Raw genomic sequence first — 15,349 nt, 5'->3', positions numbered from 1 at the left:
GTGCCCGGACAGTCCAGGAACCAGCATGATTTTACATGAGTAGAATGTATGCTTTTATTTAAAATGCATCTCTGGGTTATTTGTGGGGCCTGCCTGGTGTTTTTACATGAGTAGAATGTGTGCTTTTATTTAAAATGCATCTCTGGGTTATTTGTGGGGCATAGAAATTTGTTCATTTCCCCCCAAAAAATATAGTCCGGCCCCCTACAAGGTCTGAGGGACAGTAGACCGGCCCCCTACTGAAAAAGTTTGCTGACCCCTGACCTTGTCCCATCATCCCCTGGTTAGATCCACCAGGATCTTTTGAAGGGTTGAAAGCATGTAGGATGACTTTCGAAGTCTGCTGATCTCATATCATTCAGGCATGTTAGAGTTTAAAGAGATCTCATTACAGTGAGAAACACACATCAGGTCAGAGAAAGTAGATGTGGAAGAAGAAGGAGTCCCAACAAAAGAAGAATGGATACAAACACTTATGGAATATGCAGAAATGGTGAACTTACTGGAAAAATAAGAAATCAAGATAAACTTTTTATAAAAAGAATGGAAATGGTTTATGGCATATTGACAAACAAAATGTAAAGAGATAAGAACATTGGCAGGATTATTATGATAACCTGCAGGTTTATAAGAGTATATATTTAAAGCAGATGAATAAATGAGCAAATTAAGTTAATTTAGACATGCAGAAAATATTAAAAATAAATTTAAGGAACCGCAGAAAGAGGGGGGAGGAAGTCAAGTTTTGAAATGTTAAAATGGTGGTAAAATTATTGAAATGTATAAAACTGAATATCATAAATAAGATAAAGGAAAGAAAAGTAGTTGCATAAATTCACGACAAATAGCAAAAGAGATGACAATGGTGTGTTTGTCTGTATGGATGACTTAACCACTTTGGCTCACTTCCAGACATATGTGACAGGAAGCAGATAGAATTATCCAGGAGATTTGCACATGAGAGAATGAGATATGTCACGATCCACATTCCTTTCCACATGTTCTTGAGCAGAGTCATCCATTGCATCACTGTTGGTGTGAGAATTCTCCTGAATGAGCAGGTGCACACAATCTATAGCTTTTATGTGAGCAAGCATTAAGGCAGAAAGAGGGAGCGGATGAGTGAGTTTGGTGTCCGTAATCACGTGGAACAGACTGAATATGCTAGGGAAGGAGGTGTGCATCCAGCTCAGCACATAAATTGAGTACACCTGCATGTTTCCAAATATGTGCATGTTGCTAAAGGTGCATTTTTTCTGGGAATCTATTTGTAACCATGCAGTGAGACCTGTCCTTTGCACGCATCCTGTCTCCCCAGGGAGGTTCACCTAGTGCTTTCATTATACACATTTAGGTACCAGGCAGAAATGTTCCTCCAACACCCTTTTAGAATGTGTTGGGGGCATTAATGGGTTGTTTTTGTTTTGATTACGTATACTACGAGAAGTGAGGTTACAGGGAACCAGGCAGAGGGCCTTCTTGGTAGTGGCGCCTGCCCTGTGGAACGCCCTCCCATCAGATGTCAAGGCAATAAGCAACTATCTTACTTTTAAAAGACATCTGAAGGCAGCCCTGTTTAGGGAAGTGTTTAATGTTTAATGCTGTATTGTATTTTTAATATTCAGTTGGGAGCCGCCCAGAGTGGCTGGGGAAACCCAGCCAGATGGGCGGGGTATAAATTATAAATTATAATTATATTATTATATTATTATCCTCTGAACTGCCCTGAGACCTGCAGGTATAGGGCCGTATACAAATTTATTTATAATAATAATAATAGCCAGTTATTCTATGAATATTACTGTGACCATTTGACAGCTTGAAAGTTTCCCAAGGCCTTGTTTGAGTCATTCAGGTTCTGTTCAATTAGGTATCCTAGAAATAATATTTTCATGTCAAAACCACACAGAAGTTAGCATTCAGTTTTTTTCCACTTTTAAGAGAGAGATCAGTTTTGGGCAAGATTCCTATACATGTGAGCTTGACTGCAAACCATTATCTCAAAGGCTGGCCAAAGTTCTTTCAGCTCTCTTGAAACTTTCTCCTTCCATTTCAAATCCTTTACATTTCCTCTGTGGAAAACTGCTATGAGCCTGCAGGTTTTTACATCTTTATTGTTTGGGACAGGAAAAGTGGTTTCAGCCACAGGAAAATGTCATTAAATTTAAACCACAGGCAGAAAGATCTTCTATGACAAGGTGGTGGGTGAATTACCTACCTTTCTTGTAGGTGCTGTGGAGTCCCCAAATAGGTGATATTCATTTGAGAAATCTTCCTGACATCTGCAGGCTACATTGGCCATGCTCATAGGTCATGCAGTGTCATGGCAGATACAATGCACATGATGCAAAGTTGCTTGCAGCTCTCACAGCGTGGATTAAATCTTCCTTTTAACCCTCTGCCATTGCATCATAATTCCTTAGGAGAAGCAACTTGGATCATACAGACCAGAGTGTAGGCAAAAGCCTTTTGGTACTGGCATGAATCAGTTACATCACCTGGGCCCCTCTAAAGACCAGTGTTGATGTTGGCATCTGTCTGTCTCGAGAGACAATGGAGTCATCTTCTTCTTCTTTGGCGATGACTTGTAGCCAAGTAAGATTGTCTTCCATGAACACAGCAGTGAGTCCATAAGTGACTGTGGAGGCCAGTTCTGGATCCACATGTCCTTTCACAGTGAAGATATAGGTTTCAGGGCAGTAGTTGATCATGGTGAGGGTTTGCCAAGTGTGCCTTCCTCTTAGCATGTTTCTCCCTTTTGTCCTGAGTTCAAGCATCTTCAAAGTCCATGACACCTTTGGTAAAGGCTGTTCTCCAATTGGAGCCCTCGCAGGCCAGTCTTTCCCAGTTGTCAGTGTTTATACTACATTTGTTTAGACTTGCCTTGAAAGTCTTTATTTTTTTTTTCCAAATACATTTTTATTAAGGTTATGCACATAACAAACATACAACCAAATACAAAAGAAAAAATTGTAACAAAAAAAAGAGTCAAGATATACAAGCCAACTTTTTCCTCTCTCTAACTATACAAAGATAGATTAATCTGGCTATTTCACAAAACAGTAAAAGATAAAAAAAAAAAAAAACCCACAGAAACCGCCTCCTGGACTTCCTTCCATCCTTTTGGTAAGTATCGAATATCTGCTTCCATTACGTATTTGATTTTTAATCTATAGACCTAAATTCACACGCTGGTAGTATTTGTTCTGACCCCGCCAATCACATTAAGCATTTATTCCAATATAGTTCCAGTATTTACTCCAATTTTTCAGAGATTTCTGTTCATCGTGGTCTCTTAGTTTACCTGTTAATTTATCAAGCTCAGCATATTTTATCATTTTAATTTGCCAATCATTTATATTGGGGATAGTTTCCACTTTCCAATATTGTGCCAATAAAATTCTCGCTGCTGTGGTGGCATAGAGGAATATCGTTCTATCTTCTTTCTTAATATCTTTACCCATCATTCCCAGCAAAAAGGCTTCGGGTCTTTTGGGAAAGTCTTTAAACCTCTTTTGTTGACCACCAGCATTACGCTTTCCATTTTGAAGTTCGGAATAGAGTAGTTGCTTTGGGAGACGATCATCAGGCATCTGCACAACATGACCAGTCCAACGAAGTTGATGTTGAAGAATCATTGCTTCGACACTGGAGTACACCTCTGGAGGCGAAATCAAACCACTGTGTTAGCAACACTGAAGTGACCTCCCCAAGGTGCAAGCCTGGGCAGTGTGTCTGGAGGTCCTGGGCTGCCCAGACAACAAGACACCCTCTTGACCTTGCTGAAGTGGTTTAAAGGAAAGTAGAGCAATATGTTTGGCCCCAGCTTGGCTGCAGGAGTTGATGGGAGGATGGGTACATGGTGCTATCCAATCTTCGGGACTCCACTCCAGATTTGTGTAGGGTTTACTCCATAGCATTTTCTTCTCCTGAAGATCTCTTGCAAGGCAGTTGAGGTTTAGGATCAGAGCTTTGCTTCTCCTATGTGGGCTACCTTCCCATGTTAATGAGCCCCACCTGCTCCTCACTTCCCTCTACAGCAATGACCAATGTGCAAGCATGTGAACCAACCCAGGTAGTTGGTTTTGGGTAAGCCAGGGGTGGCCACGTTCCATATACTTTGGCAGCAATTTGCCCAGGACAGAAGTATAGTTGCCATCCAAACTCTCAAGTGGCCAGAGTCCAGAATAAAGCTGGTTCCATTGATCAGAGGCCTTTTACAAATACAGTGTGCACACATAGCATTAATTACTGACACAATCAAGATAGGTAAGCTTCCATCAAACTTACATATTACTTGCTTGTTACATACAATTAAAAACAAAAAAACAAAACAGAGGTACCAAACTGTGGAATACGTCTTATTTTGTGTAACTTGAAGATGCTAACTAATTCTATTCCTTGCATGAAACTTCAAATTCCGTGTGTGTGTGTAATGTTTTACAATTTTCAATACTCATTTAAACATCCTTAAAATATCAATGACTTCCCTCCTTCTCTTTCCATGGTTCATTTTACATATCATAAATCTCTGCATATTTTACATAAACTGAACCATTCAGTATTCCATTATTACATCCATCAAAACTTGTTTACACTGTTGGATTTATCTTAATGCTGCCAGCATTTTCAGCTGTACACAGTTATTTCCCATATATTCCATAAACGTTTTCCAATCTTCTCTAAATGTATGTTCTTCTTGTTCTCTTATTCTATATGTTATGTCTGCAAGCTGCGCATATTCTGTCAGCTTAAGTTGCCATTCTTCTTTGGTTGGGACCTCACTCGTTTTCCATGTTTGGGCTAACAAAACATGGGCCGCAGTAGTAGCATACATAAATAACCTTTTTTGGCACCTAGAAATTTCCATCTGAATTATCCCCAACAAAAAGGACTCTGGTTTGTTTGTTTTTTAAGTACTTTTAAATATTTTTTTCCCAATGTATTATGGATTATTTCCCAAAACTCTTTTACAGGTCCTGAAGCTTCCAATTCCTAGCATAGAAGACCCCGCTAAATAAGGTTACTGTATTTTTCGCTCTATGAGACGCACCAGACGCACCTAGTTTTTGGAGGAAAATATATTCTGAATCTCAGAAGCCAGAACAGCAAGAGGGATCGCTGCACAGTGAAAGCAGCAATCCCTCTTGCTGTTCTGGCTTCTGTGATAGCTGTGCAGCCTGCATTCGCTCCATAAGACGCACACACATTTCCCCTTACTTTTTAGGAGGGAAAAAGTGAGTCTTATAGAGCAAAAAATACGGTATTTTATTTTCTTAAAGGAGAAGTAGTCATCGATGCAGAGCCACAAAATAACCACCTTCTCTTTTCCTCCCCGAATTTAGGTTGTTCCAAAGTTACATGCATCAGCCTAACCCGTGAAGCTTCCATCAAGTTGTCTCCTTTACATGGAAAACAGATCTCTATCCGCTACCTAGACATGACGGACTGCTTTGTCCTTGAAGATGAAGGACTCCACACCATTGCCGCCCACTGCACTCAGTTGACACACCTGTACCTGCGGCGCTGCATCCGCATCACCGACGAAGGCCTCCGCTACCTGATGATTTACTGCACGTCCGTCAGGGAGCTGAGCGTGAGCGACTGCCGCTTTGTCAGCGATTTCGGCCTGCGCGAGATCGCCAAGCTGGAGCTGCGCCTGCGGTACCTCAGCATCGCCCACTGTGCCCGCATCACCGACGTCGGCATCCGCTACATCGCCAAGTACTGCAGCAAGCTGCGATACCTCAACGCGCGGGGCTGTGAGGGCATCACGGACCACGGAGTGGAGTACCTTGCCAAAAATTGCACAAAACTCAAGTCGCTAGACATTGGGAAATGCCCTCTGGTCTCCGACGCCGGCTTGGAGTTCCTGGCTCTGAACTGCTTCAATCTGAAGAGGCTGAGCCTGAAGTCATGCGAAAGCATCACCGGACAAGGCCTGCAGATTGTGGCGGCCAACTGCTTTGATTTGCAGATGATGAACGTGCAGGATTGCGAGATCTCGGTGGAAGCCTTGCGGTTTGTCAAACGTCACTGCAAGCGCTGCATTATAGAGCACACCAACCCTGCCTTTTTCTGAAGCGACAGGTCTCACTTGTTGAGGAAAGCAAAGTATTAAAAATGTCTGTATGTACACTTGCACAGAATGTCTGTATACAGCAACTGTACTTTCTGTGTGCCATAAGCAGAAAACATAGAGGCTTAGCATCATCTACATTTGGTCCCTAAGACACCTTTTAGTGGCCTTGTTCAAATCTTTAAAATGCCAGCATTTAGTATTTTAAAAACATAATTCTCTAGCCTTTACGGTTACTGAGCTACAAGATAGTTTTGTGTGTGTGTGTGTGTGTGTGTGTGTGTGTGTGTGTGTGTGTAGGATTGTTCTGGAAATCCTACTGAAACAAATGGAAGAAGCCATGACAAGTCTCATTGCTTTCAACAAAACTTCACCATGGCTACCTTTTAGCTGAATTAGAGCCATAATATCTAGACTTAGCCCATGTTGTCATTTGAGAGGTTGTCAGGTTTGTCTGTTTTAGTTTTAGGGTGTGTGAGTTTTTTTTACATTTTCAGTGCTGGAATTACAGTTGAATGAACGAACAATGGTGTCAAAGCATAAGTGTAATACACCCACCAACTCTGGTCATTACGAGTCATTGTAATTATGCAACCAGCAGCAAACTTGCTTTGGCTCAGGTGTGTTTTGAATGTGATGTTCAGCACTGAACAAACTGCCTGCTCCCTGCTCTTTGTGTCTGTCATTAGTCCTGTTGAGAGCTTTTCTTTGAAGAGGGTCATAAGCCACCTTCCTTTAACTCAGATTGCATCAAAGTTTCCTGTCTCCTGGAAGAAGCATCTGTGTACATGATGTAGCTCTTGCCACGCTCTTTTCTCGTTTCCTCCCTCCCATCACAATTTATCTCTAAAACAATTACAGGGAAGCTGTGACTTGGCAGGAGTTTGCCTGGCCTTGCTGGCTGAGGGTTATGGGCATTGGAGTCCAACAAATCTGGAAAGCCACACGTTTCCATCCCCGATCTAAAAAGGCGTGGGTTTTCTCAGACTCAATGCTTTCTGCTAGACTCCAAAGAAATTCTTAAACATTTCAATCTTCACTATAGTAAATCCTTTATAGTTAGAATTCATAATCACAACCCTGCAATCTGAGCCTGTCTTCTCCTCATCCCCTCAGGATCTGTTAGCCTTGTCTCTTTTCATTTAGCAAATGGGTGGCCAGCCTATGACACAAGTGTGACAATCAGAGAACCCCTAAAACTTGTCATGGCACAGTCAGTCCTTCTACTCCCATCTGAGTCTTATTTTGCTGTCTGCTCTTTGATGCAACACACTAGAAGCGGGTGGCGCTGTGGTCTAAACCACTGAGCCTCTCGGGCTTGCTGATCAGAAGGTCGGCGGTTCAAATCCCAGCTTCTGCCAACCTAGCAGTTCGAAAGCATGCCAGTGCAAGTAGATAAATAGGTACCGCTGCGGCGAGAAGGTAAACAGCATTTCCGTGCGCTCCGGCTTCCGTCACAATGTCCCATTGTGTCAGAAGTGGTTTAGTCATGCTGGCTACACGACCTGGAAAGCTGTCTGTGGACAAATGCCAGCTCCCTCGGCCTGAAAGCGAGATGAGCGCTGCAACCCCATAGTCGCCTTTGACTGGACTTAACCGTCCAGGGGTCCTTTACCTTTTTACCTTTACTAGAAGGAAAGCTACAACCTGGTTCAATAGACTGCATATTGTCTAAAATATCATTTGTTGGCATCCATCTGTCTCAGGAGACGATGGAGGAGTGCGCCGGGGGGGGGGGGGGAGTCAAACCATTGGAGCTGTGGCTGTAGAGACCAACAAGGGAGAAACATGTTTCTTTGCAGCTGGGGCAGATTAAGGCGTTTGGTTGTGCTCTTGCAGATGCACCATGGTGTTTCTTCTCTCTGTGCTCCTCCCAGCAGCCATTCCTCCTCTGGTCACTGCTACAGATACATGACTTGACTGCCTGTCTCTAGGCAATGCAGTTTTCTGCAAGGGCAGGGTTGATGTCGCCAGCCTTCGTGTCATCTTTGCAGACATCTTTGTAGCACAGAGTTGGTCTGCCAACAAGCCCCATAGAAGATGTCCTTGGGGATTCCATTCTGCTGAACTTTATACCATTTTCTGTGGAACAGGCAATGTACAGAAAAGTTGAGGTTGGGCTCTCAGTAGTACAGTGGTACCTCGGGTTACATACGCTTCAGGTTACATTCGCTTCAGGTTACAGACTCCGCTAACCCAGAAATAGTGCTTCAGGTTAAGAACTTTGCTTCAGGATGAGAACAGAAATCGTGCTCCAGCGGCGCGGCGGTGGCAAGAGGCCCCATTAGCTAAAGTGGTGCTTCAGGTTAAGAACAGTTTCAGGTTAAGAATGGACCTCCGGAACGAATTAAGTACTTAACCAGAGGTACCACTGTAATTCGGGAATGGCTGGCCCAAAACAACACAGTAGGATCTTTGCTAAGTCTACACTTTCAATACGCACATGACACTTTCCATTAATATTGAGCTCACAATGTAGTGCCTCAAGAACATGAAATGAGACCAGTGGGAATAAGGTCAATAGTATACATGCCCATCATGTTTTTATTAGTCTGAAAAGATGGTATGAAGCGTTAGCTTTTTGAGGTTTAAAGGCAGTTCCTTCAGAATGCATGAATAAGAAGTGTTATGACATTTGTGAAAGGCCTTATGACCGAAATTCCTTAACATTCATTCAGCAAAGCCAGTGCTCACCCATCCCGATTTCATCCCCATTTCCTTTTTCCGCTCCTCCTCACTCCTCCTCCTGTTGCCCTCTGTGTAGGACTTGCCTTTCAAATGCTTCCCTTTCTACCCATGCAGGCACTTTCTAGTTTATTCATAAATCTATAAATATCCCCATAGAGGGGAAGGGGAAATGGAGGACAGGACAAGCTCTGCTTACAGAGTCAAGTCACGAGCGTCCAGACCAGGGATTTCTGTTCTCACAAATTTCCTTTAAGTGGCTCACGTTTTCCCTCTTTAAACTGGTACAGTTTTCTGAGTGCAGCAATATTTCCCCTGTTTATAATGCAAACAACAGCTGTTAAACGTAGGCTATATTTCTGATGCCCCACGAACACCAGGGATGTGTAATAATTCTGAGTGGAGCTCTTAGGTATACTTAAGGAGGCTTAGCCGATGGATTCTTAATTGAAAATATTTAAGAAAACTGCCTTTTCCTTGGTTTCTAAAACCTGGAAGCCTTACTGTATTGCAGGTGCTTTTCCATAACCTGAAGCAAAGTTGAAGCCAATTCGTTTCGCTAAACCAGGGAAGACCTCAAATATGAAGGACACCAGAACTTTTGAAAAATATGACCTGCTCGTTCATTGAGACAGAAAAACAGCAAATCCAACATACCTAGTGAGTCTGGACATTTGCAGTTTGGAGAAGAGAAATCCTCTTTTATTTAATTCTCCTTGTAGCATCTGATAGGAGTCACAGGCATCTTATTTGTTTCTTGATGGCATTGGTGCCTTGTGCTGTTAAAATTACTTCCACTCGCATTTTCTATTTCTTTGTCTGGGGCAGAGAGATATTTCCCAGACAGTAAAGCAATTAGCCTATAAGGTCATAGCCTTGGGGAACAGTGGTTTTTGATGTTGTACACTCTAGTTCAAGAAAACCCACAAAAGTCAGACCAGTTGTTATCATTTCTGCACCGTTACAGACTTAAAAGGCAATGTCCTGTATGGACACTCAGTTGCAATCTCATGTGGGCATGGCAACTCAAGTGGGTGTCTTGTCAAAGGACTGCCAGAGATGCTAAGTCAGTGTGTTTGAAATCATGACTGAAGGACAGCAGCTGTTTAGGGAAATCAAGGCTCTGTCAGCCTCAGAAATCACCACTCAGAGCCTAAAAAGGGGTCAGAGAATTGCTGGCTTTACATAATTGACATAGATTTTGGAGTTTTCTTTTCTCAAAATCAGTAGTTTTCAGACTGTCTAGCTTCAGGGAATCCTGAGGAACCTCAGCACAACTGCCACCACAGAACGTCAATATGTTGCAGAAGACACTTTGGGTTTCTATTTCAGGGCTTTGGCTAGCTATGTTTGGGCTCACCCATTGCCTCCCATGCTTTTTGTATGACCTAAAGTCTTCTCCCGTGGCTAAATGTTGCATGGGTAGGATCCTGGATGTAAGAGAAACTGGCACCTTCATTCTAGACTACCAAATTTTTCCCAAAACACAGATACTCAGATTAACAGCAAGACGTTGCTCTTTGAAAGCTCAATAAATTCTCTCTCTTTCCTCCTTTCTTTATGGAAGATCATTTCGCAGATACTTTGTATTTCGGGAAATGCTATTCCAATTTGTGTTTGACAAAGCATTTTTTTGGTCCTTCGATATGAAAACCAGCCCTGGGTGATTATATCTTCAGGCAGAATCCCCCGTGGTCAGGTGACAACTGGTTTCTCAGTGGCAGTTCAGATGCTGAAAACATCTCTTATAGGGAGATGTGGAAGGAAAACACTCTGTCTGTTTTTTCCAGTTTTTAAAAAATAGCTGCACTGGAGACAGGTGATGTAATTAATCTGTGGCCTTGGTATGGAGGAAAAACCTGTATGTTAAGGAAGAAAAGAAAACAATTCTTGTAGTAACACTCCCTATGACCCTGCAAAGTGAAGCTCTTTAAAGTCCCAGTGATTGCAATGTTAGTGTTGAAGGATGTGCTTAAATCTCTGCTACTAAAATCAATGGGACAAGTGAAATAGCTTGTGGGGTGATTAGTTTTAAGTGAAATGGATTGCCTTTATGAGGCTTCCATATGTACATACACGCATAGACACATGTCCATTCTTTCAGTACAATGCTGCCCTTCCATGCGCCGACTCATAATGTCTTGCAGTTTCCTTCTACAAACGGATCATATCTATCCAACCGCACAAAAGGCCAAAGCTGATAGCAGCGGCGGAACAAATCGATTGGGCGCCTGGGGCAGTGCGCATGCCACAGGATGCTCTGTGGGGCCTCTGAGGAGTCTGCCTGCCTCCTCCCACTCAGCCACCCTACAGCTGAGGGGGAGGCAGCAGGCAGACTGTTTGGGCAGGGCGGATCCTGCGGGCGTCCCAGCCACTGCGTCACTCCCAGGAGAGACACATGGCTCAGGTGCGTTGCAGGCCCCGCAGTGAGTGCCGGCCGCCATTTTGTCACCCCCCTCAGTGGTGACACCCAGGGCGGACCACCCCCACTGCCCCCCTTCCTCTGCCCCTGGCTGATGGGGTCATCTCAAATCAAGCTATTCTGGGGAACGCTATGATATACCAGCTAACATCCATTTAATTTCTTTCCTCTTTCCAATTAGAAGGTGACTACTTAGTAGGATGTTCTCTTATCTCTTGCCAGCTACTCTCTTCACCACCCTTAGCTCACAGTAAGTCTGTCCTGAAGGGGAAATGGTTAAGAGCTGGGCCTTTTGAACTTATAAGGTCTCTTACGCAAGATTTGAGGGCGTTTTCTTTTTTTCCTAAAAGAAAGTTGGTATCTTTCTGGCTGCGCTAAACAGAAAAGGATAACACAACTTGGTTCCAAATGGGCTTTAATGTTTAGATTGGCATGTACTCTGTGACTCACTATAAAGCCTTAATTTACTACTACCGAGAAATAAAGCAATATATTGGTACAGCGGCTTGATTTAATCAATGTGTATACAATTGCATGCCGAAATGCATGCATGCATACTTCAGAATTGCAACGCCATGTGAAGTTCTTGTGCAGAAGAAATGGGGAGATGGGAGGGAGCATGTTCCAAGTATCTGTGATTGGGGCTGCTGGGTTCCCCAGGCTTACATGGAAACCATACGTGGCCATACCAGCAGTGTGCGGAAACGAAAGGTAGGGGCACAACAGAACACTGTCAATTTGCAGAACACACCCAATACAGAGGTAAGCTACAGAGCCAAGGTCCTGCCATCTCTCCCCGATTCTGCTTTTCACTTCTCTCAGTAGACCCATCTAATCCCAGGGATCTCAATATTAGAAATATTTCACAAGGTCACCAGATGTAAGACTATTGGTATTCAGGGGCGCCGACTTATAAAAAATATTGTGGGGGGCCATACCGGGGTCCTGCCCCGGGAAGTTTTCTAAATTTTAGATGAAAATTAGTGAGTTTTAAAGTTTTTTAAAAGTATTTTAGAGTCATATGATCAACATTAGAACCCCGAAAACTCGACTCTCTATAACTCCACACTCCAGGAAACTCGACAAGCCTGAAACACTTTTTGGCTTTGAAAAAAGAAACAAAACATAAACACGCACGGTATTTTCGTAAAAAGCTAATTTAATTTACAGTAACAATTATGCTTATAGACTATTACAGAGCAGTGAATATATAGCTCTGAAAAGACTGAAATGATATTTAAATAAATCCTAAACTATCATTAAAAGAATAAAACATAAAATATTGCTGTCGCACAGTAATAGCACTTTGATTAATAAGTGAAATAGCTAATTTAAGCTTACTTTGAATAAGGCTGAGGGTTCATTAAATAAAAATAATATCTCAAAGTTAATGCTTTAATACAGTTAATAAAGTTAATACAGTATGCCTAATACTGTATGTAAATACTGTAATACTGTATGTAAATAACGGGCTTTAATTGGGTCTTACACCCTAAAAATATTTAAGTATTTGAAAATAACTAATACAGTACTATAGTAATATAGAAATACAGTACTAAACTAGTACTAATATTTCGAAACTGAAAATTTAACATTCTGTATGTATTTAATTCTCTATTTTATAAAGATTTTTAATATCTGACAGTGAGTTTGGAGTAGCCCAATGCAAAAATCCTGAGGATCCATGTGGATCCATGCTTTGTAACCACGTTTTTGCACCACTGTGACCCTAGGCAACAGTGGGTGCGTGATTTTTTTGGTGCAAGATGTAGCCATGAACATGCTATGTGATCTGATGGTGAATTTGGGGTGACCCAATGCAAAAATCCTGAGGATCCATGTGGATCCGTGCTTTGTAACCACGTTTTTGCACCACTGTGACCCTAGGCAACAGTGGGTGCGTGATTTTTTTGGTGCAAGATGTAGCCATGAACATGCTATGTGATCTGATGGTGAATTTGGGGTGACCCAATGCAAAAATCCTGTGGATCCATGCTTTGTAACCACGTTTTTGCACCATTGCAGCCCCAGGCAACAGTGGGTGCATGATTTTTTTGGTACAGACTGTAGCCATGGACATGTAATGTGATATGATGGTGAATTTGGGGTGACCCAATGCAAAAATCCTGAGGATCCATGTGGATCCGTGCTATGTCACCACGTTTTAAATGGGGAGGGAAGGAAAAACACAGAAGGGACAAGAAGCACAAGAGGGGTGTGCGGAGAAGCAGCTGGCTAAGAATGCAGGGGAGGAGTTTAACGGGGGGGGGAGGAAAGGAAGACAAAAGTCCCCCCCCCCAAGCCAGCCCTCTCTCTCTCTCTCTCCCACCTGCATGTTTATCGGCTGCCTGCGAGTCCCTAGAGCACGGAGAGGAGGAGGAGGTGGGCTGGAGCCTGCACGCAGTGTGACTAGGAAAGAATTAGAAGGAAGGACTCGATCCTTTCCTTAACCCTCTGCTTGCCAGGAGGGCAGGGGATTCCCTGCTCTTTGTTGAGTTTGAGCAAACGCAGCAACAGAACAGGGTGGGCAGTAAGACCCTGAGGCAGAATGCAGGAAAGCAGCAGCTTCCGCCTTCCCTCTACCCGCCCGCCCGATCTTATTTTTGCCTGATTTTTGCCTATTTTTGCCCCTGCGCTCCGGCGAGTCAGCTCCAGGGACCACACATTTGCTCAATAACACGCACAGACATTTCCCCTTACTTTTTAGGAGAAAAAATCTGCGTGTTATAGAGCGAAATTTATGGTAATAATTTTCTTAAATTATTGGGGGGGCAGAGCCCCCCCAAACGAATTTTTGAGGGGGCTCGGGCCCCCTCAGGCCCCATGGAGTTGGCGCCTATGTTGGTATTACTCTGCTACGAAATGTCACTCAAGCCAATGTGCAGATGGCTGATGGATACGTCATTTATCTTGGCTTGATTTCCAGAGGTCCCTGTGGTCTCCTCAAAATGGTTTTATCTTGGGGGAGGGGGGAATACGCAGCACAATTTTTCTGTGTACTTACTAAGGAGTTAATCTCATTGGACTTATTTCAGATTACTTTCAGGTAAACATGTATGGGGTTGTGCTATAAGATACTGCAGTAATAGAATAGATGTTTAAAAGCAGATCATGTTAATTTCACATATAAAGCTTTCTATCTTTATTGTTTATTTGACGGACGTTTCCCCAAATCCTTGATTTTCTAAACACATTGAGAAATAATTAGCCAATTTTATTGCAAGTAGATTTTTCTTTTTTTAAAAAAAAAAATATTACCTTTAAACACTACAAAAAAGGAAAGAAAAAAGAAAAAAAGAAAAAAAGACAATACACTACAATATAAAAACACACAACACTAACACAATAAGCTAACCAAAACAAAACAAAAACAATTTAACACACATCATACAATTTCAATGTCATATTTTTCATTTACTTGTTTCAACGACCTCCTCACACCTCCCTTTTTGTATTCCACTTCTGTTAATTGTTTCAGCAATTCCTTTCCATCTTTCTCTCTTTTCTGTCCTATATTTATCTTAACATATTCTAACCTTATTTTCCCCTAATAATCTATCTATACTTAATTCCTTATAACATTTCTACTAAAGCCATATAACTTCATTCCAACATTTTTCCAACATTCGTCAATTTTACAATATTTCTATATTTTCTGAGTTCTATATTTTCTGAGTTACTTATCTTACTTAATGCGACCGCTAAGGCCTCTTCTATCGACATTCTTAACCGATTCAAGGTCAGTCCCAGAGTCTCACAGCTTTTTATCTTGCAGCTGGAAATTCCCCCAGATCAGCTCTTGTAACCGTTTCAAAAGCTTCCTCTAGAGGGAAACAGTTTCTGTTTGTATTAGTCCTTTTAGACACAGTTCAAACAATAAAGTTAGTTTCAATTTTCAGTTACTTTTACTCCTTTTTAAACGCAGATGGAGACATTGGAAACAATGTATTTCTCTTATTTAACTGTCAGTGAATGTTCTAGTCACGGTCGATGAGCATTCCAAAAGACGTCAGTCTTACTAGCAGCCCGTTTCCAGGTTCGGAGCGGTGGTATTTTAACTTCCTTCACTCTCTCCTGCAAGCATACACAATCCAAAACTTCCCCCCTCTTCTCCTGCTTCCAAGGGGGATTTAATATTTTTTACTGATGGAAATTTAGTCCTT

At 42.3% G+C, this 15,349-nt stretch overlaps 1 protein-coding gene across 3 annotated transcripts in view; it reads left to right on the top strand.

Moving 5' to 3' along the window:
- Positions 1–6,136, top strand: part of FBXL7 (F-box and leucine rich repeat protein 7) — a 211,465-nt gene extending 205,329 nt beyond the window's left edge. For all 3 annotated transcript variants that reach the window (XM_081873094.1, XM_081873093.1, XM_081873092.1), the window contains one exon: positions 5,346–6,136. In XM_081873094.1, the coding sequence (XP_081729220.1) occupies positions 5,346–6,082 (737 nt within the window). In that variant the 3' untranslated portion in view covers positions 6,083–6,136. The remainder of the gene's footprint in view (positions 1–5,345) is intronic.
- Positions 6,137–15,349: the final 9,213 nt, after the last annotated feature.

The sequence above is a fragment of the Podarcis erhardii genome, assembly GCF_964252035.2.
Source record: "Podarcis erhardii genome assembly, chromosome: 8".
Lineage (NCBI taxonomy): Eukaryota > Metazoa > Chordata > Lepidosauria > Squamata > Lacertidae > Podarcis > Podarcis erhardii.
This window is presented reverse-complemented; position numbering and strand designations above follow the sequence as displayed.